Here is a 27,187-nt window from a genome sequence, read left to right as displayed (position 1 = left end):
CTTTTCTGGAGAGAAAACGCTTGCTGTGTGCGAGAGGAGCGTGGTGCTGAATTTAATCTGCCTTCGCCAGCCTCAAGGAGAGAAAGAGAGACTATTACAGTGTCGGCAGAAAGAGCGAGCGAGTGCGAACGCCTGGCCCGGGCCCTCTGGAGAATGAGATCGATGCCACCGCTTAAGAGACTCGTCTGATCAGGGAAGCGTCTGGAGAGCGGGCGGGCGAGCGCGCATTGGGGAGGCTTGAGGAAAGGATTCAGCACCTCGGACAGCTCCCCGCCGGGGCTTCATTCGCCAGGAGCTGCGCGGCGCCAGCGGCAGCGCTTCGCTCGCTGGGCGCCATCCCCGCCACGCAGCCGGGAAGAAAAGACACCCAGACGGCCCGATCGCATCAGCTGGACAAGCGCGGAGAACCCCAGAGGTTTTAGGGTCCCCGGTCCCGATCGGAGTGCGAAACCAGCCCTGGCTTGAATCCACCCCACTCCACCCCCGCGGTCTTCTCCGCTGTGGATATGCCCGGCCGCTGAAGAAGCGACAAAAGTTTGTCCGCGGAGGGGGCGGGTGGGGGCGGGAGAAGGCGAATGCGTGGCTTTCGGAGCTGATCGTGGGGTAGGAACGATGACCGAGCGAGGATGTGCACCAGCGGCCAGATCATCGGAAGCCTCCTGGTGCTCTCCGTGCTGGAGATAGGGCTGGGGGTGTCCAGCGTGGCCGTGGGGGCTGTCAGCTTCAGCCTGGTCTTTGCAGACGCGGAGCAGACGACTCAGCTGGGAGACTCTTCTCCGGTATGGAGCGGGGTGTGTGTACGTTAGCCATTTCACTCTCTCTTTAACTCTTGACCGTGATGATAATGATGATGATGATGATTCCGTGTGCACGCTATTGCCCAATTATTTCATGCATGCAGCCCCTTCTGCCCAAGTTTCGCTCTCTAGCTTGCATGCTCCATTGAGCCTCATGAATTAGATGTATAGACGGCTGCTTCTACCTCCACCTCATCCCTTAATGCAGCTTTCTCTGACCTGGTGCCCTCCATATGGGTGGGACTACATCTCCCATAATCCCCTGTTCCCACACATATGGAGAGCACCAGGTTGGGGAAAGCTCCCTTCCTGACCCTGCTCAAATGACAAGCTAAGCCACTGTGGTTAAGAATTTTGAGCTAAACATTATGGCTTTGCGTGTTGCATGAAGCATGACTTAATGTGTCTTGTGAACCATTCTTAACCATGGTGCTACATAACCATGGTTTAAACATGATAACTAACCAGTTGCTGCAAAAGGATTATTGGCCTAACCATGGCTTAGCATGTTGTCTGAACAGGCCCTATGTATTGTAGGGCAAAATAACATGAACTTCCTTTGAACCATCAAACATAAAGCTCCCTCCTCCCCCCGCCCACCACACTCCCTGGGATGATTACCAGCAGAACACTGGGTCATGCACATGGCAATCAGGAAATCTACCCTGGGGTGCAAAAACTCTTCTTTCTCCCTCGCCCCCACAGAACACCTAGTGGTCCAAAGGTGGAAAGGGCCATTTTAAATCTCTGTCTTTGAAGGCATCTTTTTTGGAAAGAAAAGGATCGGCGGGGGCGGGGGGGGTCCTTGAAGCATTACATCATTTTGGATCTGAGGGTTCTTCAAATATTACATCATTGAGACTAGGACAGTGCAGTTGCATCTTCTACTCAGGGTTTCACTAGGAGGTGAAAAACATGGGCAAACTCAAGTTTCCATTCAATCCTGTTCACTTTGCATCTTCTGATATCTGCTTATATTGTTGGATTGATTTCTTTCGCTGTAATAACAGCAAATTGAACACTTATGTCTCAAGATCAGCAAAGGGTGACATTTTAACATCCAATGTAAATGTCTATTGAATTTACATTGTACTATCTTCTATTAGAATTCATGAGATGTGCATGCCATGTGCTTAGTTAGGAGCAAAGCTACACATCTGATACCTAAGCATATTATTTGGAACAAAGTCCTATTACATTCAATCTAATTTCTTTCCAAATACTGTAAAAGGTTCCATCCAAAGGAGGGGCATATTCAATTCTCATTGAAACCAGTGGGATTTTAAACTGAACTGCATTCTTAAATCCAATTGTATGGGATGGGACTTAAGTTAGGCTGTGGTGTATATTAATTATCTTTTTTTAAAAAAAATATTATGGAGGGGCAATGGGACTTTCAGTTGAAATTAGCGGAGGTTCAATGGGATAAGCTGATTAAGGATTTCAGTTTACATCTATATTTATATTAAATCATAACATATAAGGGACACATTCTCACTAGTTTTGGTTGGAAAGAAAAGCCAAAAAAAAATTGTCTGTATTAGGCCTCATAATGTGAATTGATTTTTTTTTAAAGAAAAGAAAACTTCTTCAAAACTGAAAGAGAAGTAGATTAATATATGCTCCCTTTTCCCTCAGAATAATAAAAATAATAATATTAAATTTATTTATTTATTTATTAAATGTATATACTGCCCCATAGCCAACGCTCTCTGGGTGGTTTACAAAAGTTAAAAACAGCGGACATTAAAAAAAGTATACAAAATTTAAAACCATAAAAAATATAAATAATGCAGAAAAATGTTAATACATGCATTATATCCTCTATCCTTTTATTTTTGACTGAATAGCTGAACAATCTTTTGTTTACTTTGTTTAAAAGTCTACTTTGTACACTTGTATATATATTATCTTGGTCATGAAAATGGAAACAACATATAGATTAATTTTGTTGAGTAGAAGAAGTGACTTCTAGTCATCACCTAGAAGTGGTGATGACTAGAAGCCACAACAACTTCACCCTCTCACATGGTCCAAGCAGTGGAATGTATCTAATAAGTTGCACTCAGGGGCATTGCATCCAGTCTTAGGACTCAAATTGCATATAACCCATTGTGTGCATGTGTGTGAGGAGTTGTAGCTTTCTGAGGAATTATTTATGTATTTAGATTATTTTTCTATTGCCCCTTCATTTGCTGAGTACTCAAGTCAATGTATAATAAAACACAAATATTTAAATACATAAAAATACAAAATATACAACTCACTTTAAACCCATGGATTAATTATTAAAATCAGAGATTAAGTATTAAAACCTTGGCAGAAAAATATCATCTTCACCAGTTGTCTAAAAGTCACTAATGGGGAGGTGAGTCTAACCTCCCCGGGAAAGGAGTTATACAGTTATACACAAAAGGCCCTGTTATAAGTGCCTGCCAGCCTTACATATTAAGACATGGGACACACAAGAGGGTCTCAGATAATGAAGGCAAATTTGGGACAGGATCATGCAGTAGGAGGCGGGTCTTTCAGTTACCCTGGCCCTAAGCTATTTAAAATGTAACTTTTGTCAAAGAACTAAGAGCAAAGAGTTAAACTTTTGATTGGTAATGTACAACAGAGGAAGAGGATGTGGATAATGATGCTATTATTAGTTCTATACCTATAGGCAGGTGGACATAAATTAATACTGGCCTATTGGATTTGGGTTCATGCTGGTGTGCTACTATAAAGTTTAATTGTCAGGATTTTGCTCTCTTCCCCCCCCCCCCCCGGGCCTCCTTACTTGTTGCCGCTGTGCATATTCATGTGAATATTATATATAGATATATACTGTAGATAGAACATACAGTAGTTAAAGTCAGGGAGTTTTGTGTAACTATATTCCCAGTGCAAAGTGCCTTTTGCAATCATTGTTATTGCCCAGGAGAATAAAGCCCTCAGTAGTGGACTTCAGGACCAGAATCCCTCGCAGACTGGGCTTCAGTGAAGATGACTCCAAGGAAGCATCAGAACCAGTGTATGGTCCTTCTGAATTGAGCTCCACTGCTTCAGATCTTATATCCTATCCATGCAATCCCTAGGATGTGCCATTGGCCCCTGACTGCACCTCATATTTCTCTAGTGAATAGGGAGACCCTGAAGAGCAGTCATGAATTGGCTTTTCTTACATTCCACAGGAGAAGCCAATGTCTACAGGGAAAGGCCACTGGCTCTTTAACATTCAGAAACAGCACCTGACGGGTGGAGCTTCCAAAATGACTCAGACAAACATCTTATTGCAAGCTCACTACTGCCCACTTACGGATGTGCCTGCGTCCTTTAGATGATGATGTCCGCCTCCCACTCCTCCCGCTTGTTTTTCTGTCACAAAATAGACCCCTTTTAATCTGATTTAAAACCAAAACCAAAACAAAACAACAACAACCCAGAATGTGTTGCAATCTTCCTTTGTGTGCAGGAAAAGCGGTGCAATAAAAATGGCACTGAATGAGCCACGTGGTCTTCATTTACTTTCTCTTTCCCCTCCTCGAAGAAAGAGGAAGTAATGAGGAACAAAAGCAGGGATGGAGAAGCAACAGTAAGGAAACACAATTTTCCTCATGTGATGATGCTCTCTGCTAGCATTACTATAAACCCCTGGCAGTTGCTTCCAGTGGGTGCTGGAGTAACTTTCCAGTGCTCTAGTTCCAGGACTGCTCTAGTCCATGGTCCTGAAATTAACTCTCAAGTCTCAGAGGTGCTCCAGCATTTGGTCCAGAATCGTGCTTCCTCACCTGAGCCACTGCCTAGAGCAGACAATGGAATCCCACATAGAGCAGGACAGTCACCTTGTATTGTAGTTCCATGTAGATACTATACACCAAGGAAGGTTAAAAATAGTAAGATTGACAGGTGGCATGCATAGCAAAGAACACATTTACGAGGCAGGGTTCTATAGAGATTCTATAGGTAAAATATTGGGGGGAAATACACCATGCTCTAGAGAGGAAGTATAATATGAATGCATCCTGAAGTATTTGATTTCAAGCTATCTTGAAATATGGCTATACTTCAAATAGATATTTGAAGTCATTGTGAATTGGGCCAAGTTTCAGGGTGAATTCTTAGCACCCTCACAACAGAACTCTATTTCCCATGGCTCCCATGGAAACACAAGGGTTGTGAGCTGATTCAGATGGCTAGATAGGCCCAACTCAATGGCTTTTGGAGGAGTTCATATAGTCTGTACCTCCACATGATATTAGCCAGGTTATAATCCCACCAATGGTCCAGCATGCACTCTGAGGTCATCGGACAGTGGGCACTGATGGTATATCTTGGTACTGTACATCTCCCCTTAGTCCCAATGACTATAGTCAGGCTAACAACCTAATCTTAAACATATTTATACAGAAGAAGGCACCATTGACTTCAATGAAATTTATGCCCAAATTACTTAGAACTGCACCATAATTGGCTTAAAATCAAGTTGTTTGGTTTTACCTTTGGTAATTTCAGATACCAGATGTAGCATGAAGCAGAACGAGGAGAAGTAGGAATAAATTACCTTGAACTTCTGAAGAGCACAACCGTTGGAGCAAAGCTGATTTGTATGCACACTTCCTAAAAATAACATAACACAGAAATGTAATTAAAGGCCTTTGACCCACTTCTGTCTTCAAATAGCTGCAACTAGACAGAAGCCCAGTTTCACACTTAAGTGGCTAAGGGGAAGGTTACTATGGAAACCTTCATTCTGAATACCATATTTTACATGAAATCACACACATCTCTATTACATGCATTGTCTCACCATCCACTTACATCCTATTAGGCTGCCATATGAAATATGTTCTGATTTATTTGTTGATTTATTTCCAGGCACTTTTGTCCTCCTGATCTATTTTTAAAAATTGCCCAAAGTGGCTAATAAGATTCATGTTATGTAACACAATGATCTCCCCACGCCCCCCACCTCAAATAAACAACCATTATAAACATTTATAAAGTACAGGACAACGGTCAGTAAAGCTTAAAATATCAACTCCACAATGTTAATATACAATCCAAAATACAGTGGGAAGGCTTGTCAAAAGCCAACTGGAATAAATATATTTTCACCTATGTTTTCAGAAGATATGTAGAGATGGAGCCAGGCAGACTTCTCTAGGGAAGGTGTTCCATAACTTTGGGGTTTCATAACATTGGAACTTACAGCATCTTTAAAAATAATCTATAAAATAATTAATATTAAAGATGATGACAATGATGACAACAACAACAACAACAACAACAGTATAATCAGTGTACTGACTCATTTGGAGAACCCCTATGGATAGAAGTAGGCTTTCCTGTTCAGACAGTCACCCTCAATGCATAAAGAGCAAAAAGAACAACATTGTTTAAATACATGTTTAAATAACAAGCTACTGGAAACTCCTGGAGGAGAAGGCTATCAATGGCTACTAGTCCAGATGGCTATGTGCTACCTCCAGTATCAGGGGCAGTATGCCTATGTACAACAGTTGCTGGGGAACATGTGTGGGAGGGTGCTGCTGCACCCTGTCCTGCTTGTGGGTCCCTGGCCAACAGCTGGGTGGCCACTGTGTACACTCTGTGAACAGAGTGCTGGACTAGATGGATCCTTGGTCTGATCCAGCCTGGCTCTACTTACGTTCTAACCCCTGAACAAGGTTTGGTTACAGATTAGAATGAATTTGTATGGATTGTTTGTATTGAACTCCATTCTAATAAAGTGCCTCAGATTATCAAGTTCACACTGATTACAAATGCAGGAGTTTAAGAGCTTTCAGGATTGAAATCAAGATGCATAATATATTTGAGAAGAGGGAAATGAGAGAATGGGATTGTATTTTAAAATATATGATACTCTGGGTTTTCTAATTCTATCCACCTAATTCTTCTTGGGTCAAAATACTTGATGGTTCTCACTGTGTAAGAAAGCTGTTTCTGCTAACGCAAAACAGATGAAAAGAAGTCAGATGGTACCTAAGATCAATGACTCAGTTAATCTAATCTATGTGGAAAGCTGTTTATTTTATTGTGATACAGATGTGAATACGTTTGTTCTCTCAATTATATGAATGGATAAGATACAAAAATATGGACTCTCTGATGTCCATGAATCCAACCATTAAATTCTGAATGCTTCTCTACTTGCATTGCTTGTCATAGTCATATAATGTGAACTGTAATTAGTCTCCTGAGGTGAATAGAAATGCTGCTAGATTTTTTGAAATCCACCGAATGAAAACCGGTTCACCATAGCAACAGCACAGCCTATCGTTTGAGTGTCTTGAGCACACAGGCATACACAGCTAACAAGGTGACAACATGCATACAAATGGGTGGTACACACATGGGCACATAGAAAGGCACACACACACACACCAAAAATCAAAGAATAATGCTTTTATAAATGCCTGAATCATATAGGTCACATCAGCCATCAGCTCTGGATTTTGAGGACTGTTGGGCAAGACAGCCTCAATGCACCCCTTCCTCAGTGAATCTACCTTCTTGCTGCCATTATAATCATCAGCTATTGCTCCTCATCCTCTCATTGCTCCTCATGCTCACCAACCCCATCTGCTTGCCTGTCAGGCAGGGAGCCAGTGAGCAAGTAGGCAGTGGCATTTATGGCTCCTCCCTTTCAACACCATCGTTCTCTGGGCTAGTGAGAGGCAGGTAAAAAAGCAGGTTGGGATGGTGAAGAGGAGGAGCATGTCCAGGGGGCTCTTGGCAGTGGGCTGCTGCTCAGGTCTAGGACTTTGGTAGGTGCCCAACCATGCCTACCCTTTATGCCCACCCTATCAGCAGTGTATGTATAAAATATTGCTAGTGGTAAGATTTTAAAGTGTCATATCCACCTCTTCAGTGTTTCATTTCTCAAGTAAGATAAGAGATGCCATGGCTGAAGACTACCCTGGATCTAGAAGGCCCTACTTTGAGATGTTTGAGAAGGCTGCTGGTTGTGTTTATGCAGTGGTGTTTGGAAGTCACTCTATACAGTCTTCCTCATCCTGGTACCCCCTGGATGTGTTGGACTACAACTCCCACCATTCCCAGACATTGCAGTGCCTCCATATGGGGATGGTTGCTCTGTAGATTATGCAGAGACATCCGCTTCTTGATTTCAGTGGATTCAAGGTTGACCCTTGGCATTTAAAAGATCTCACTTGGTTCATATTGGCCCTACTATCTTCCAGTCTGGTCCAGCTCAGATAGCTACTCAGTATGTTGGCAACTGCTTTTTTCAGTTCACAGTACAGCATGTCTATTTATCTATGTATTTATTTAAATCCATATATCCCGTCCTCCTAATGCATTTTAATTACTCAGAGTGGCTAGAGCTATACTACTGCTTTATAGCAATATTGAACTGTTGGGGCACGTTATGCATTCCATATACCGCTTTCATAGTGTTATTTCATGCTTTTTATTCCACATTATCCCAAAAATGTCATTGTGTGTCCTACAAGGTATAAATGCACAAGAGGAATGTAGTGTTACCATGATGGGATTGTACTGATTTGACACAAGGTGTAGATCTGGCCCCTATTTCCTGAAAGATACAGGGCACGGGGAGACAACCTGCAGCTCACGGGATCTGCAAGAGTTCAGTCAACTTGCAAGAGTGATCTGCCCTTCGCCCAAGAACCTGCTGGGTGGGGAGGAAGAGGGAGAGCGAGAGAAAAGGGGGAAATGGATGGCAGAAAAAGAGAAAGAACAGTGGCATCCCAGCCCACTTTTGGTCCTGGCCCTGGCCGCCGCGGAAATGCAGCCCTGACCGAAAAAACAAAACCATTTCCCCATCCTTGATACAGGGGGAGACCAGTTGACAATTTAATTCAACAGGAAGACAACAGCTAGGGCTTATTTGACAGGATCTGTCTTCCTTGAGAGAAGGCTCTGTTTGTGGAAGGTCCTGCCACTCAGTGGTCAACCCCTCCACATACAGCACAACTCACCACATTCAGCTGGGTTCCTGAGTCCCCGTGGAGAGGCTGCCATGGGAAGGACACACACAGACCCAACCTCCCTGTTTTATACTCAGTTGTCAGGCTGTCATATTTTCCTTTTGTGTCTCTAGCCTCATTGCTTTGGGTGACAACCTCCTCTATGTCAAAGTGAAGTTGTTTTTGAGTAGGGATGCTTCCAAAATTCTCCTCATATGAATTTCTCCTCACATTTTGCTGCTCTGAGTGATCTGGAATAGTTTCTGAAGTAGATCCCTGCTGTTGTTTCACACACACACCCATTTTGCATTGAGTGTGTTGAGCATATAGTTTTGTGCTGATTTGGTGTGCCTTCCATTCTTCATCTCTTTTCCTCTTCAGGAGATAAAATTCTACCTTTCCCACCTCAAAAAAGCCCATCTTGATGTGTTTGTGTTTACGATTGCTTCAAGATTCCTTGTTGAGCATTTGTGCATTGGCGCAAAGAGAATTTTGATGCAGCCTTACCTACAATCATATCAAAATTCCTTTTTGAGTTTTTGTGTGTGCTGTGTTTATTCATCTGCCTTTGCACATTGCTAACATAAGAACATAAAGTGCCATGCTGGATCAGACCAAGGGCCCATCTAATCCAGCACTCCGTTCACAGAGTGGCCCACCAGCTGTTGGTCAGGGACCAACAAAGCAAGACCAGTGCAACAGCACCCTCCCACCCATGTTCCCCAGCAACTGGTGTATATAGGCTTACTGCCTCTGATACTGGAGGTAGCACAGCCTTGAGGCCCAGTATTGGGCAAAAGGCGGGATACAAATAATGCTAATATTAATACTACTAATAATAATAGCCATCAAGGCTAATAGCCATTAATAGTCTTCTCCTCCAGGAATTTATCCAGTGCCCTTTTAAAGCCATCCAAATTAGTGGTCATCATTAAGTCCTGTGGTAGTGAATTCCATAGTTTAACTATATGCTGTGTGAAGAAGTACTTCCTTTTATTTGTCCTGGATCTCCCACCAATCAGCTTCATGGGATGACCCCGGTTCTAGTATTATGAGAGAGGGAGAAAAATGTCTCCCTATCCACATTCTCCATACCATGCATAATTTTGTATACCTCTGTCATGTCTCCCTTTAGCCTCCTTTCCCCCACCCCCAAGCTAAACAATCTCAGCTGTTGTAACCTTCCCTCATAGGGGAGATGCTCCAGCCTTTTGATCATTTTAGCTGCCCTTTCCTGCACTTTTTTTCAGCTCTATATCTCTTTTTTTTAGGTGTGGTGACCAGAACATAGAGGGCCTTTTCTATTCTGAGGCTCAGAAGCCCCTGACAAGGGAAGTTAGATTAGCACCTTCTCTACTGACAAAGCCATTTTTATTCAGGCAAGCCTTTGGAATATACATTGGTCTGTTGCTGAAAGGGTGTTTAGTCAGCTGCTTGCTTTTAATTTTCCTTATTCTTGCATTGTTAATGTTTTTTATGTTAAGTTTGAAAGAATATGTTACTTTTAATTTGCATTTTATTTCCATCTTTTGGTGGAAAGGCAAAATATAAATTAAACAAACAAACAAAGAAATAATAGAAGGGGAAAAGAAACAAACTGAAAGTTGCTATCAAATGCTTATAGTCCAATTCTGGAATTAATTTTTAGAAATTCTTGTTTTAAACCAGAATTAAGGATGAGTGGAATGGAGGGTAGAGCACAGTAACAGAATGGAATAGAGGAAATCTCTTCCCAATTTTGCAGTATTGGTTTTCTCTTTTTCTTTGAGTCCACCCAATACTGGTCAGGAGTTGCTGGGATTTGTGTGCAGCTGCCCCATGTGGTGAAAAACTGAACTGCAGGTGACAACTTCAGGGACTACCTAGATTAAGGTTGGTTCTCCAGAAGGGGAGTCAAACATTGGTCTCGGTGTCAGCAGAAGACTTTGTTGCAGCTTTCACTGGAGATTCAATTAATTTATTTATTTTATTACATTTATATACCGCCCCACAATCGAAGCTCTGCAGCCTCCTCTCACCACAGCCACAAGTTTAAAATGACTTACTGACTCCTGCCTTTATCTGTTACCCCCTCCACACATAATGCTGCTTGAAGCAATTCACTTCATCCAAAAAAACAGAACGCAGGAGGCGTTAGGCAGACAATTATTAGAATAGTCTTTCCTAGGTGGGGAAACAGATTTCAGGTTGCACCAAAGGATGCTGGGACAAACAAATAATAATTATTGTTATTGCATATTTTAAAAAGATAAAATTGAGCAGTTAATCAGATGTGTCTCCAGCATTGACCAGAGAACACATTGACCTACTAATTCAGTTTCAGTTCAAATAAGCTGAACAACAGAGGCATGGAGGGAACCATTGGACTATACTAACAAGGAGTGGAAAATCTCCAGGCCCATGTTCATCCCGTGCTGACCGTGGTGGACTTGTGGTGGCAGTTTTCCTCTGCAAGTGGGAGAGGAATCGATTAAAATGGTTTAACCTGGGGGACTTATGGAACCTGATGGTTTCCTGAATGGTCTGGAGGATATCCCACAAAAAAGAGCTGGCGATCCTGTCAAGGCCCCTGTTTCACTTTGGAATTGTGAGACGCAAATGATCGTTCCTGAGGGTTGCTCTCTCTGGCATTGCAGAGCCTGTTTTGTCTCATGGTGCACTGCAGACCTATGAGCAATGAAGCAACCCAGACATTGACTAGAGTGCAGGTGGCAGTGGTCTTGCTCCAAAGCTGGTCAGAGTGCATAATCACACACCTGTGATGCACTAGTCTGGGTGGCAAGAAAGGGCCTATTTTGGCTAACTGTCCATCATGGCTAATTAAGGCTAGTGTGGGCAGGGCTGGGCAGAGGGGGGCAGCAGTGGGGCAAGTTGGCATGGGCCTACGATTTTGAGGGGCCCTACTCAATGGTGCAAGAACGTTTGACTGGATTAGCAATTTTGAACATTAACACTGACAAGGCAAAGTTGCTTGATTTTGTTGTTGATGATGAATTTTCTCAAAGAAAAGCACGTAAAGCATTTCTGAATGTGAAGAAGTGATGTATTCTATACATCTTGAATAAAAGTGCTTGCCATTACCTTTTTTATAAATCATTCTAGTTCATAAGTATTTAGAACTGATTAAAAAAAAATACTTAATGAGCAGTTTGAAATGGGGCCTACATTTCCCATTTGGCCTGGGCCTGTTACCAGCTTTGCCCGGCCCTGAGTATGTGGGCCCTGCCCTCTTTTATATCTGGGCAGGATCTACACTATTCATTACACCGTTGTTTAAGTGCATTGTTGCGTCCTCCCTTGCTACGTTACAAAATGCGACTTGAGCCCAGTCAATCGAAATACCTTTTCTTCTATCGTTTTACCCCGGCACACTCTTCTTTAGAACGTTCTTCATTATGCTCATACCGGCTCTGAAGTAAACCTTCTTCTTCCGGTGACTCTGAGCTAGACCGGCAGGGAGGCGGGGCGACGCGTAGGGACGAGGGAAGCCCTGCAGCGTCTTAAAGCGGCCACGTGCGCCCCGAAAGATAAGCGGTTTTTTAAAAAAATTAAGCCTCTGTCCCCTCTTTCACCACCCTCCCTCCCCCTCCCCCTCCCCCTCGTCGCGTTGTGCCAGCTCTCCCTCCCCTAGAAAAGCCCTCACTTGTCCTAATCAGGAAGCAAAGACCATGGTCACGAGATATGACTTTGAAAGAAGGCATTGAATACAACGAAAGGTTGGGGCACATTGTTAGTTTTAAAACGATTTTAACAGAAAGTGGAACAGTTTTAAAAGTCAGAAGAAACGTAACAACAACAGCATCACGTGACTGCTGACGTCATCTCTGCCAACTTGTTACGTTTCATCTAGACAAGTGTAGACGGGCTCCTGGTCACACTGATATAGCTAGAGATGGCTCCTGCAGCTTTAACTGTTGTGATGAAGAGGGAATTTCACCCAGTGCTGCATGCATACAAATGACACCTGCTGAATTTCCCTTTTCTATAAAACTATTAAAGATACAGAAGACCTGTCCTCCTTTTCATATGGCCACCCTAAAATAAATAACTAAATAAGGGCTACATCATATGCTGTGTAGAGGGAGTATAGTGGGAATGATAAATGGAAGAAAAGAAGATCTAAGACTGCCCTTTATATGCATTATGTGTCTGGCGCATTGCCTTGAACATGAGATAACGTATTACTGTGACCTGTTGCATACATGTGAGAATTACTACTTATGTATATCCTATATCTAATTGATAGGCTTATAATACCTTGCCTATGTCCTGTGCTTCTATATCCATTCACACTTTATCAGTCCTCAGAGAATGAAGCTGAATGGTTTGATCTGTTTTATCATGACTGGATGAATTAAACTTATTAGGAAGATCTCTTGAACAAAGAACTGCTTAAGATTTCTGTTCCAAATGATCATCTGTAAATGTTTTTTTTAAAAAAAACGTCCAGCTCTGAAGTCAGTTTAATATGAAATTTGAGAGAAACTCTTAAATCACATCGAGACTTTGAATGTTTATGCAGTCAGAAGTTTGTTCAAGAGCTGTGATGTTTGAGCCATCTACATAAGGACCAAGCCAATTGCATTTAGGGTGGCCAATTACAAATTGGGCTAGTTTGCATGATCACTATAACCCACTGTGGCTTATTTAAGCCATAATGGGCCATGGTGCCAGCAGACACCAGGTTGCCTGATCCAGCCCTCATTGCGGCTTGTTGTGTTGTCTGAACCCAGGTGGCAGGGGTTGTTTCAGGGTTAAACAACCTTCAAATAAGCCACAGTCTGTTGTAGGGTTATCTGAGCACAGTTTAGCCATCAAACAATCCTGCCTCCCATGTTTGGAAGACAGAAGAAACAACCCTCCAAAGGGCCACTGGCGCAGACTGGAATGTAGTACTGCTTAAATAAGTCATAGCGGGCTGTGGTCAATGTGAAAACTGGGCCACTGTGAAAAAAGAGGACACAAGATTGCATAAAAATGACATAGGCCACTTTATACTGTTTGTAACAGTATAAACATTGGTTATTCAGTGGATCAGTAATGTAATAAATAAATATACATATAAATTTGGAAATCATTATTCTAATTTAAATAGAAATTCAACACATTTCTCCATAGTGGAGAAGACATTGACCAGGCAATTTGTGCCTTCCTTAATCTGCTGACAAGGGGCCAAGTTCTTGTTGGACAACTTCAAAGTTCTCTCTCTCTCTCTCTCTCTCTCTCTCTCTCTCTCTCTCATGATTTATTATGGTTCCTTATCTGACTTGGACCAGATAGTCCTACAAATATAAGACATCTTCAAATAGAGGACTGTCCTCTGACAGAACTTTAAACAAAGGGCTGTATTTGTAGGTTGTAATTTTGGTGAACTGCCCAGAGAGCTTTGGCTATTAGGTGATATAGAAATAAAGGAACGTCACACCCGCTATATTTTTAAAAAAAGAAAAGGAGCTGGAGCGCACCTGTGCGCCAGCTAGAAAGTAAGTAAATTTTAAAAAAGGCCCGACCCTGCTCCCCTCCCCACCCCCAATGGGCATAGAGCATGTGAAGAGTTCTGCACCCTGTGCTGGGTTTACTCACGAGGAGCTGGGATGAAACTGGGATGGCCGCCCACACCTCCTGAGGTCTTGGGGCAATGCCAAGACCGCAGGAAAAATCAGGCTAAAAGCCGTCCCGGTTATCCTAGGGAAATGGAGGGATTATCCCTCCCTGCCCCCGGGATCCCCTGTCCTTATCCCCGGGATAAGGCATGGTCTAGACATGCCCAGTATCTAGGTCTGGTGACATTTGAAATAGAACTGAAAAATTTAGGATGTTGGTGGTTTATTTTCCTGTTTTAAGTAATTGAATTTTAATGTGAATCTAATGGAGTGTCTTGAACCACAAGCACTTTCTGGTAGAAAATTGAAGGAGGGGGAGGTAAAACGAGGTTTGTTTGGCTTATCTGTGAGCAAACTAACAAAGAAATGTAGACATGCAGCAGCATAATTGTGAATTGTTATGAACTGCCCAGAGAACTTCAGCTACTGGGCAGTATAGAAATTAAAATAATAATAATAATAATAATAATAATAATAATAATAATAATAATAATAATAATAATGATGTTTTATAGTGCACATTCTCAGGAAAATGTGCTTAGGGCAGCAGTCTTCATGATGTTGAAATCTGAATTCCTAGTTTTAGATTTTGAGCTTCATTTTCTGAATGCAATGTTTTGGTTTTTGAAATACATGTTAATTTTTAAAAATCTATTTGCACAAGTTTGACCTATAACAGGGTGGATTCCTGCATTGAGCAGGGGGTTGGGCTCGATGGCCTTGGAGGTCCCTTCCAACTCTGCTATTCTATGATTCGGTTGGACTTTTCACTAGGGGTGTGCACGGACCCCCCGCTCCGCTTCACTTGCAGATCCGCCATTTTTCGGATCGGGCCGCTCCGCCCCGCCCCCGCTCCGCCCACTTCCGCTCCGCTCCGCCCGGAGCTCCGGATCCGGATCCGGAGCTCCGTTTCCCCCCCCCATAGGCTTGCATTGAAAGCTAAAAAATTATACAACTTTTTTTCTGTTCAAGTTAGAAACCTCATGTTTGGCACCATGACACCTCATGGGGATATACACACGCATGCCAAGTTTCAAAGCAATCCCATCATCCCCTGATTTTTGGCGAATTTTTGAAAATCGGGCACCCCACACACAACATCCCTGCGAGGTGGGCAGGGGAGGAGGGAGGGAAGGCAGGCAGGCATGCAGCTGGCATTTCTGGGGGCATAAGGAAGTGAGCCAAGGATAAGCCAGTAATGCATATAAAATGGAATAAATCAATCAATAAACAAAGGAGGGGTGGAATTAAAAGCAGCAGTGTTGCTCAATAAACAGCAAGAAGAATTTTTTTAAAAAGGCTATATCTGTCTTTTACCAGCAATAGGGGGACGTGCCCGGGGGAGGGGGAAGTAGCTGCCAGTTCAAGACAATGACAGCCACCAACAGCTCTGAGAAGAAGTAAAACGCTCACTTCAACTCATAACAGGCATTGCTCTACCACTGAAAAGTGACCATTCACTTCAACTCATGATAGGCATTGCTCCACCGTTTTACTCTCTTTGGAAGGCTCTATGGCCTTCCAGTGCAGGAGAGAGTGGGGGCACGTCCACGATGAGATGCCCTAGGGGAGCTCATCCCCTTGCACCACATCGATTCAGTTGTTCCCCAAGGTTAGGGTGGGGAGCAGTGCTGTGTTTCTATCTCTTATTCTTGGCTTAGTATATGATTTCAGGTTGTGTTTGTGCATTTGGTGGGGCTGCTGTGTTAAAAAACACGGGGAAAAGCCCGTTCAGATGAAGAAAGAGAAGTTTCCCAGAATCCCAAGTTACCTGTTTTGCCTATGCCCTCCTCCAACTTTGGGATCATCATGACCGGGAGCTGACTCTGCCCCTCAGCCCTTTGAAAAAGTATTTTTCCCGCCGATTTTTTAAAAACTTCTAGCCCGCGACCCGTACGATGCAGAAAGTTGAGAGTGGTCTCAAAATGACCCCCATCCACGACTCTCTGTGCACAAGAATTTTCAGAATGATAGCTTAAACCCCCCCCCCAGTTATCCCCGATTCTTTCCCTCAATGCAATCCTATGGGCGAAAAGCCGAAAACGCAGTTTGAGCCGTGCGGTTGACCCGATTTTCACAAAAACATTGCACGTGAACCACAGCACGCAGAAAGTTGAGAGTAGTCTCAAAATGACCCCCATCCACGACTCTCTGTGCACAAGAATTTTCAGAACGATAGCTTAAACCCCCCCCCCCAGTTATCCCCGATTCTTTCCCTCAATGCAATCCTATGGGCGAAAAGCCGAAACGCAGTTTGAGCCGCGCGGTTGACCCGATTTTCAAAAAAATATAGCACGCGACACGGACAACGCAGAGAGGTGAGAGTGGTCTCAAAATGACCCCCATCCACGACTCTCTGAGCACAAGAATTTCCAGAGCGATAGCTTCAAAAACAACGTAGTTATGCGCGATTATTTGCCGCAATGCAATCCTATGGCGAAATGTTTTCAAGATGGCGACCGGAGCGCTCCGCCTGAACTCGGAGCTCCGAAAAATGGTCGCTTCTCTTCGCCTTGCTTCTAGGGGGTCCACGGTCCGCTCCTACTCCGCCTCTGGGTAAGGCGGAGCAGGCCAATCCGCTACTGCTTCTACGCTCCTAATCGGAGCGGAGCACATCCCTACTTTTCACTAGGGGTGTGCATGGACCCCCCGCTCCGCTTCACTTCCAGATCCGCGATTTTCGGATCGGGCCGCTTCGCCCATTTCCGCTCCGCTCCGCTCGGAGCTCCGGATCCGGATCGGAGCTCTGTTTTCCCCCCCATAGGGTTGCATTGAAAGCTAAAAAAGTAAACAACTTTTTTTTGGTTCAAGTTAGATACCTCATGTTTGGCACCATGACACCTCATGGGCGTATACACATGCACGCCAAGTTTCAAGGCAATCCCATCATCCCCTGATTTTTGAGGAATTTTTGAAAATCGGGCACCCCATTCAGACCCCTTGGGATAGCTCCGTCAATTTGCACGTTAGAAACCTCAAACTCACCACCATGACAGCTTATCCATGTGTCCACATGGACGCCCAGACTCAAGGCAGTCCCATCATCCCCTGATTTTTGGCGGGGCTCTAACCTCTAACGCACCACCCATAACCCTAAGTCACACCCCTTTCGATAGCTCCGTCAATTTGCACGTTAGAAACCTCAAACTCGGCACCATGATAGCTTATCCACGTGTCCACATGGATGCCAAGTTTCAAGGCAATCCTATCATCCCCTGATTTTTGGGGAATTTTTGAAAATCAGGCACCCCATTCAGACCCCTTTCGATAGCTCCGTCAATTTGCACGTTAGAAACCTCAAACTCGCCACCATGAAAGCTTATCCAGGGATACATACGCATGCCGAGACTCAAGGCAGTCCCATCATCCCCTGATTTTTGGGGAATTTATGAAAATCCAACACCCATTCACATCCCTTTCCAATAGCTCCGTCAATTTGCACGTTAAAAAAACCCCCTCAAACTCACCACCATGACAGCTTATCCAGGGATACATATGCCGCACGCCGAGACTCAAGGCAGTCCCATCATCCCCTGTTTTTTGGCGGGGCTTAAACCTGCAGACCTCTCAATGGGGCCATTTCAAAGGAAATCCCAACATGCCATGAATTGGGGAGTAGAGATAAACCTATATGAATCTTCTTCCACACTTGAAAAATGGATTTGGAACTTCCAAAACTCCAAGTGAGCGCAGGAAGGACTTCTCCCCCCTGAGTCAAAGCCAGACACACACAACATCCCTGCAAGGCGGGCAGGGGAGGAGAGAGGGAAGGCAGGCAGGCAGGCAGCAGACATTTCTGGGGGCATAAGGAAGTGAGCCAAGGATAAGCCAGTAATGCATATAAAATGGAATAAATAAATAAATAAATAAATAAACGAAGGAGGGGTGGAATTAAAAGCAGCAGTGTTGCTGAATAAACAACAAGAAGAACTTTTTTAAAAAGGTTATATCTGTCTTTTACCAGTAATAGGAGGACGTGCCCGGGGGAGGGGGAAGCAGCTGCCAATTTGACTGGTCCTAGTAGTGACCAGTCTTTTAAGAAGCAAGGCTGTCCGTTCAACTCATGAAAGCCATTGCTCCACCGCTAAGAAGTGGAACTGTCACTTCAACTCATGATAGGCATCACTCCACCACTAAGAGAAGTCGACCGCTCACTTCAACTCATGATAAGCATTGCTCCACCGGGTTACTCTCTTTGGAAGGCTCTGATGGCCTTCCAAGTACAGGAGAGAGTGGGGGCACGTCCACAATGAGATGCCCTAGGGGAGCTCATCCCCTTGCACCACATCTTTTCAGTTGTTCCCCAAAGTTAGGGTGGGTAGCAGTGCTGTGTTTCTATCTCTTATTATTGGCTTAGTATATGATTTCACAGGTTGTGTTTGTGCATTTGGTGGGGCTACTGTTTTAAAAAACACTGGGAAAAGTCCGTTCAGACTAAGAAAGAGAAGTTTCCCAGAATCCCAAGTTACCCGTTTTGCCTATCCCCTCCTCCAACTTTGGGATCATGTGATCATGACCGGGAGTTGACTCTGCCCCTCAGCAATCGAAAAGGTAATCTTTTTCCCGCCTTTACCCTACTTTTTAAAAAATTCTAGCGCGCGACCCGCACCACGCAGAGAGGTGAGAGTAGTCTCAAAATGACCCCCATCCACAACTGTCTAAGCACAAGAATTTTCAGAACGATAGCTTAAAAAACAACCCAGTTATCCCGATTCTTTTCTGCAATGCAATCCTATGGGCGAAAACCGCCATTTGACCCGCGCTGCCCCTGTTCGTTGACCCGATATAAAAAAATATATAGCACGTGACCCGCATGACGCAGAGAGGTGAGAGTAGTCTCAAAATGACCCCCATCCATGACTGTCTAAGCACAAGAATTTTCAGAACGAAAGCTTCAAAAACAACCCAGTTATCTATGGGCGAAATGTTTCAAGATGGCGATCGGAGCAGTCCGCCTGAAAGAGGAGCTCTGAAAAATGGTCGCTTCTCTTCGCCTTGCTTCTAGGGGTCCGCGGTCCGCTTCTACTCCGCCTCTGGGCAAGGTGGAGCAGGCCAATTCGCTCCTGCTTCTGCGCTTCTAATAGGAGCGGAGCACATGCCTACTTTTCACATCACTATTATTACCCCTGGGTCCCTATTTCAGAGATTCCATTGCCTTATTGGCCGGATGTATTGGCCACATTTGCCCAGCCAAGCCGTTTCTGGCTGCACACCCAGACCAGCATCAGCTGTGGTACCACTACCAGAGACTTCCCATGCTAGTAAGACGATCCCTTCCTTGTCTCTGTTGAGAGTTAAGGAAGGGGTTCCCTTGCTAGGGCTAGCAAGAGAAACCCCAGGCTTTCCATTCCTAGCACTTGTGCTAGCAAGGAAATCCTTTCCTTTATCTCCAATCTTTCATCAAAGATCCAAGTCAAGGAAGGAATTATTCTTTTTGACAACACTCAAGAGCAGGGCTGTAAAGTATTTTGCACAAGGAAAAATGTTCTAGAAATAGTTAATAATATTTATAGTGTCATGAGGGATAGATGCTGTATGTCCTGCCCTTGGAGCGAGCTGTAGTTAACCTTGGAAATAAGATTAGAAGAAACAGACTTTCTGTTTTCATAAGTATACATAGGTTTGGCTAAACTGGTTTTTGAAACAGTAATTGTATAATTCAGAAATAGCTGCAACTATAATACTGAATATTCTGTTACTGTTTACATTGCTTATAGCAGAGCAGGATTTAAACTTCTGCTGTAGACCATCAACTATGAAATTCATTCTTTTTCTCGTTACAGTTTCTGCTGTGTGGAGTATGTGGAATACTGTGTGCCAAAAAAAAATCAGGACTTATCGTAAGTTTTTGCACGCCATATGTATCACTGGGTGAAATGCAAACTGGTGTGTATCTTGAACTCTTTATTGCCAGCCCCCCCACCCCCCATACCATCTCCACAATGAGGTTGGAGAAGTTTCCTTGGGAAAGGTAGGTACCTTTTCCTCTAGGACATCTTCAGGAAATGGATCAGGCAGATTACACAGTCTGCATTGATCCTGACATAGCCATTGTTAAACACATGAACTAATGGGGAACGAGTGTTAGCCAATTCATTCTGTATGTCTGGATTGTAAACTCAAGAGAGCTAGAACTTATATATGCCCAATTACCTAATTTAACGGGGAAAGGTGGATTTACTGAAGCTTCAAAGGTTGCTAAATGAATTGGTTAACTGCTTATAGTACATCCCCATGCCCACCATGGAGTAATTGAAATACTGGATAAAATAATGCATACGAATGAGAAACACAATGTTTACAAGTTGATGCCATGTGGAATGCTTGCACACTGGGTGTCGTTGTTTTTGTGAGGATGTTTCCAAGCAAGCAATCCTTTCCCACACATGTAACCTTGGATGGAATATGCATTCATAGGAGATGACTAAACCGTACTGGGAACTGAATATTTGAATCAGCCCATGCTGGAGTAACCTTGAGCAGATTACTGCCTCACATAGCTGAAAAATGATAGTTGTAGTGATCTCTGAGTAGTGCGAAGGCAAAGCGGTTGTTGAAAGTTCTCCATAAGTAGTAGTTCCTTCTTACCCTGTTACACTAATCATATCTGGTTTTGTCAAATGTTCAGTGTAAGTGGATTTCAATGCAATATCTACTCTAACAAAATCAAGGCATATCTTGACTGCCTTCTCCATCAGATAATCCCATGGTAATAATGTGGTTTCTCTTGTCTCCTACCAGATGATACTTTTCTCAGCCTGCTGTATCTGTGGACTAATTGGAGGAATATTAAATTTTCAGTTCCTTCGAGCTCTGACCAAGAAGTCCTCATCTCTCTATCCATTGCATCTTACCTCCATGTCTCTTGCATGCCTTGGAATTGGGGGCTGCACTCTTTCTTCCTGGCTCACTTGTCGGCTAGCTAGCTATGAGCAAAGAAGGATGTTTTCAGAAAGGGAGCATTCACTGCATCACTCCCACGAAATGGCAGAGAAAGTAAGTTGGGCATATTTCCTGACCTGCAGTGTTTTTTTTCTAAAACAGCTCTGTGTTCTAATAGAGTCGATTGGCAGTCGGGAAGAATTCAGTTTTCAACTTTATAAGTCATTGGGAAATGAAAATGCTTCTGTTTGGTCTAAGCTTCATTGTGCTATAGAAAGCTATTTTTAGATTGTCCTTTGCAGTACACCCATTTCAATAAAATGCATCCATTATCTACATTATTCCATTGTATAACATTATCCAAATGCTTTGCCGCTAAATATAGCACTCCCTAAATAACTGAATGGCTGCTTAATGAATGGGTCTCTCTCTATATATACACACCTCACTGCATGAAAATACAAAATTATTTTCCATTCCCTATTAAGTAGTTTGTAAATCAGGGACTTAACAAATATTAAAATGAGGTCAAGCTACACAATTAGCAGGACCCTGTAATTTAGATGTTGCTCGATCGGATCACATCAAACTGCAGGTGGGGAACCAAATGCCCCTCCCCCCGTTACTCCTGCAGAATACAAAACCTGCCTATCAGGGAGAAGGCTTACCTGACATGTTAGGGCCAAAACAGACAACACGCTAAACCATGGTTAGGCCATTAACCCTTTTGCAGGAAATGGTTAGTGAGCATGTTTAAACCATGGTTATATAGCCACCACAATTAGGAATGGTTCACATGACAATCTAAGTCATGGTTCACATAACAAATTAAGCTCAAAATGCTTAACTGCTGTGGCTTAGTGTTTTGTCTGAACAGGGTCATTTTGTTAAATGTGTGTCTGCCATCTGTGTCCTCCTAACTTTTTTTTCTCAGGGCAGGGACATGGGCCTACTAGGATTTTGATCCAAACTAGGATCCTGATCCAAATTGAGTAGGGTGACCATATGAAAATGAGGACAGGGCTCCTGTATCTTTAACAGTTGCATAGATAGATCCCGCTCAAGGTTGACCACTAATCAGCCTGTAGGTTAGGGTGAGCATATGAAAAAGAGGACAGGGCCCTTGTATCTTTAACAGTTGTGTAGAAAAGGGAATTCCAGCAGGTGTCATTTCTATGCATGCAGCACCTGGTGAAATTCCCTCTTCATCACAACAGTTAAAGCTGCAGGAACCCTGCCCTCTTGACAGGATACAAAAGAGGGCAGGGCTTCTTCAGCTTTAACTGTTGTGATGGAAAGGGAATTTCACCCAGTTTTACGTGCATACAAATGACTCCTACTGAAATTCCCTTTTCTATACAACTGTTAAAGATACAGGAGACCTGTCCTCCTTTTCATATGGTCACCCTAAAATTGATGGTCCTGTGCTTATTCTAGGGTAAAAATGAAGAGGGGGGGTCACAGCTGCTAGACACACATTTAAAATACTGACATTTTTGGCCCTTAGTTTAGAATGTGTAAGTTATTCTTATCAAGAGAGAGCAGTCAAGCATTTTATCTCCCACCTTCATTCTGAAGTACAGTCCAGGAACAGATTGCATGAGGCTCTGCTTGTGTGCTTTGCCTTGAAGTATTTAGTGAAGCATCTACATTTGTACAGTTTTGTATTTTTTTTTTTACTGATATTCAGTAACCTATGTGCATATGTTTGTGCTTTATTTATAACTTTTGTATTTATATTAGAGATTGAGGGGTATTGAGATAACTGATCTGCCCAGCTGCCCAGTGGTTCCCCCGACACCAGAGTTACCTTCAAGGTATGCTGACTTCTAGGGAGCTACAATGTTTTTTATGTCACTGTAGGAAGTTTTTCTTCTGTGAGATGCATAATCGATCTTGGTTCATGCTTTGAGATCAGTCCCAGAGGTCTTCACTCATGAACGGTACTTCTAGGAAATGCTACCGAAAACTCTGCATAGTGTGATGCTAGAGTTGGAAGTATGTTTTTTTCACTTGAAATATTGCACCCTTATTATTGGCATCCAAATAGTCTCTGTGGAAAGTACCCAAAGGCTGACCTGCACCTTCTCTAATCAGCAGTTCCATGTCTTAGATTCACACTGTTCATGCACATAATTAGTTGCAGTGTCATGAGTAAAAGGCTCAGTTAAACAAGTGGCTGTCAATGTTCACAATGAATTAGAAGTGCAACTCAAATAGCTAAAATGTATGTAAGCTCTTAACGTGAAAGAACTAGAACTGAGACCTTTGCTCGCCAGCAGACCAAGGTTTCTATTGAGAAGTGCCTTACAATCCTTAATTCATTCATCCTTACAACTCTCCCGTGGTGTGGTTTATTAGGAGATTGTTTATGTAGTCTCTTATCTTGTGTTAATGATCTCATTTTGAGTTTGAACTTGTTTTTATAATGAAAATATATTTCTGAGACAGAAGCAAGTTCTAACAAAGAAATCTACACACACACACACGCACAAACAGAACAATAACAGCAACAAAAACAATGCAAAAAAGGGGAAAGAAAAAAGTGGGGAAAGGTTTTATTATTATTATTATTATTATTATTATTATTATTATTTATTTATATAGCACCATCAGTGTACATGGTGCTGTACAGAGTAAAACAGTAAATAGCAACTTCAATATATGTAATTATAAGCAGATAGATATAGATATAGATATAGATATAGATATAGATAGATAGATAGATAGATAGATATAGATATATAGATATATATATTCCATACAAAATTGATAGCTGTAGGAGATACATTCAAATGTAGCAAGAGCAGTAGGATCATCAGTCCACTGATATGTTATGAGTGTTTATCCTTCCAAGCTTGAAGTATAAGCCTCTTTGCAACTGTAAGGGCTCTCAGTATCCACTTTGTTGTCCATTTGTTAATCCCCACATCACAGGGATGTAATTTAAAAAGTCCACGGACATCTGCTATTATCATAGATTTTTCGAGGAATAAAATACATACGAGCAATGACTTCGAACTGCAGGACATGCCCACATCATATGCCTCAATTACATCGCCAGCACCTGGCAGAGCTACCCATCTTCTTCTATTGGCGTCCAATATATGTGAAACATCAATTTGTGTTGAATCAGCCTCAGTTTTAGATCTACAGCAGTAGTACTTATGGTAGCTGGGACAACTTTCTGTTAATTAGACTGTATAGAGCATTCCAACTCTTTATTCCATTCTGACAATCTGAACATCTACTTTACTACATTCCAAAGACTTTTATGAACAGCTATTGCAGGCTTTGGTTTCTGTAGAGAACTAATTAATTGCACCAACAGTGTTGGAAGTGCTGATGGGCTGTATATAGACTTCAACAAATGCTTATTTACTGGCTAGTGTTGCCAACTAACACTAGCCAGTAAATAATATCTAATCTGCAATATCGAACATGGTAAAAATTCTTCATCTGATCCTAATAACTGATCTAAAGTATAAATTCACCTATCAGCAGCCCAGCTTCTACACATAAAAGCAGGAGGTTTCTCAAAACTGGTTTCTTCCATGAAGTTCATTTAACATGAGAATATAGATCAAAATTCAGCTGACGAGTCCCTCTCACTGCTAAATTTGTTAATGGAGCCATTCCTTTCTTTTTAATGTACCTAGATCCTAATGCCATCCAGCCAAATAATTTGTCATGAAAACAACCCATGGAGCAGTATTAAAAGAAAAAGTTGTTTCCCAATCATTAGTACGGAAATGCATACTTAAATAATCCTCCTGTGGGTTGCGATGATGACAGCACTCACAATTTACAGTAACAACACTATAACTTGAAATTGGACCTGGGATATAGGACTAAACTTCCCTGGTGCATTGTCCTGGCAATAGAAATGAGGCCAAGGAGAAAATATTGGGTTTGACAACAGCCCCACATTTATAGCCACTGATAAATGTTCCATTATCTCTGCTCGTGTAAACAAGCTCCATAATTCCAGTTGTATAAATGGGGAAACTTAAACGGAGATAGTAACTTAAGTGATGCCTGAGCCCTCTTCCAAGATGTAATTTACTGGATGATGCTGGCTTTCGTTAGCAACATCCATTGGCTGCTTAATAGCTAATGGGATGTGAGTTTACTCATCTCACTCTGTTTCCCAGCAGACAGGTGTCTACATCACCACACCCCCACTTCAACCGACATTATCTGGCACCCTATTTGGAAATCCCAGCAGAGACCAAGGTATACGTGATTGTGAAGAATGAACTGCCATCTCTTTCATAATTAACATGTATGCTCCGTATCTTTCTTAGTGTGTAATCAAAGTAGGCACAGGAGAGATGTACAGGAGGAAACTGCTTGGGGAAACCATTTTTGCTACTACATGTCATAGAAGAGGCTTTTCATCCCCTACACTGTCTTTGTCCCTGTGCTATCTGCTATCTAGGAGCATCAGTGGGTGAATGAAGGACAGAGGCCCTACTGTTGTAAGGAGGCATGAACAACCAGGAAACGGTTCCCAATAGTACTGGGAGTGAGGGACCAAGGAGTCAATATGTCCTAGTCTAGGTATGAAGTGTAAGTGGGTGAACCATAACAACCCATCAGGACCTGGGGAGAACATGAGGTTGAGGGCTACCATGAAGAGAACATGAAAGCCAAGAAGTTCCAGTAAGAGAGAGCTGTTTGACCCTAGAAAATTGTGGTTTATTTATTGTTTTATTGCATTTTGTATGCCACCTTAAAGTCAGCTTCTGAAATTTGTAAATAAATAAAAGCCACTAAGCCTGGAGGGAAGGTTTAGGAAGGCCAACCAAACCACTGAGCTTCATGATCTGTTGCAGGGCTACAGGTCTCCAACACAGACCTGTGTGCTGGAATGGCTATGGTTGGCATTGGTGAAGGAGCTTCTGCTGCTCTTGGGCACATCATAACTTCCATTTTGCAGCTGAAAAATGGCTGATGACCTCTCATGCAATCACCTTTCATTCTGTCATGTCATATTATGGGTGTATATGCATATAGTTGGGCAGGGTAAGCAACCTCAGACCTTGGGGGGATGAATTCTGCCAAGCTCTTCCCCCTGCCATGGCAACTCACCCACAGGCTGATCATTCAGGGCACTCCTTAAAGGAAAAACTAACCTATTCCAGATGTGAGCTACATTTGGTACATTGCTTAGATCTGTACTAGATAATTAGCAACATGTAAATCCTTTCATTATAACCACCAGTTTTAATTCTTACAGGAAATGACAGACAATATGTGTAATGGAGGACCACATCTAATTTATAATGGAAGAGCATACTGAAAGATTTACAATGTCCAAGTAACAACTATTTTCAGGATTTTCTTTCGGGGAAAACAATACAGATACTAACAACTTTGGGAGAAGGCGCTAAAAACATTATGGCTTTTATTTGCAATAATGTCACAGCTCAAACAGCACAGATGCATCTCCTTTCAGAGGTTGCTTTGATTTTCTCTCCCATTATTTGAAGATATTTTACTGCATATTTTGAAGATACTCAGTAATTATCACATCCTTAATATTTTCTTCTTCTTTGACTGAACAAGTTGTCATGGATGTGATCATATTTCAAACTGACTTTTCAGGCTCTACTCAGACTGTCCTTATAAAGATTTTTTTGAAATTAAGAATAACAATACAATAACCCACAGACATGAAAATGGAAAGGGTTTAAACAATGGATTGCACAATGGCAGAAATGGAAATTAGACTTGAAAGGCTTTCCTTTCCTATGCAGAGTCTGATGAATGAATTATGAGCATGCCGCTACAATACACTGATGTCTTTGTTTTGAAAGACAGAATGCTTTAAGGATGCCGTAAGTCAAAACCTGAACAATGCCTTGCTGTAAAGAAACTGTAAATATTTCCAATTTGTGAAGTATATTTCATAATTTGTTCATAAAAGATGTCAAATAAA

The 27,187-nt window shown here is 42.6% G+C and overlaps 1 protein-coding gene across 4 annotated transcripts; it reads left to right on the top strand.

Moving 5' to 3' along the window:
* The first annotated feature begins 569 nt into the window (after positions 1-569).
* Positions 570-27,187, top strand: TMEM196 (transmembrane protein 196). Of its 4 annotated transcripts, none has more exons than XM_063123642.1 (6): positions 570-779; positions 20,145-20,201; positions 21,103-21,357; positions 22,987-23,060; positions 25,401-25,479; positions 26,486-27,187. In XM_063123642.1, the coding sequence occupies exons 1-6, from the start codon at positions 627-629 to the stop codon at positions 26,546-26,548; spliced, it is 681 nt and encodes a 226-aa protein (XP_062979712.1). In that variant the 5' UTR covers positions 570-626; the 3' UTR covers positions 26,549-27,187. The 4 variants fall into 4 exon arrangements, with proteins under 4 accessions (XP_062979712.1, XP_062979711.1, XP_062979724.1 ...); XM_063123641.1 differs by having other exon boundaries at positions 570-797; XM_063123654.1 differs by lacking the exons at positions 22,987-23,060; positions 25,401-25,479.

This window comes from Elgaria multicarinata, chromosome 1 (genome assembly GCF_023053635.1).
Source record: "Elgaria multicarinata webbii isolate HBS135686 ecotype San Diego chromosome 1, rElgMul1.1.pri, whole genome shotgun sequence".
Classification (NCBI taxonomy): domain Eukaryota; kingdom Metazoa; phylum Chordata; class Lepidosauria; order Squamata; family Anguidae; genus Elgaria; species Elgaria multicarinata.
Note: the sequence above shows the minus strand (reverse complement) of the source record. Positions and strands in the feature narration are given on the sequence as shown.

Excerpts from the sequence above, each read along its gene's own strand:
- TMEM196 (XM_063123641.1), top strand. The coding sequence starts at position 627 with ATGTGCACCAGCGGCCAGATCATCGGAAGCCTCCTGGTGCTCTCCGTG. Across the intron at positions 798-20,144 it reads CGGTATGGAGCGGGGTGTGT|TTTCTGCTGTGTGGAGTATG; the intron begins GTACGTTAGCCA and ends TTCTCGTTACAG. Across the intron at positions 25,480-26,485 it reads AAATCCCAGCAGAGACCAAG|GAAATGACAGACAATATGTG; the intron begins GTATACGTGATT and ends TAATTCTTACAG.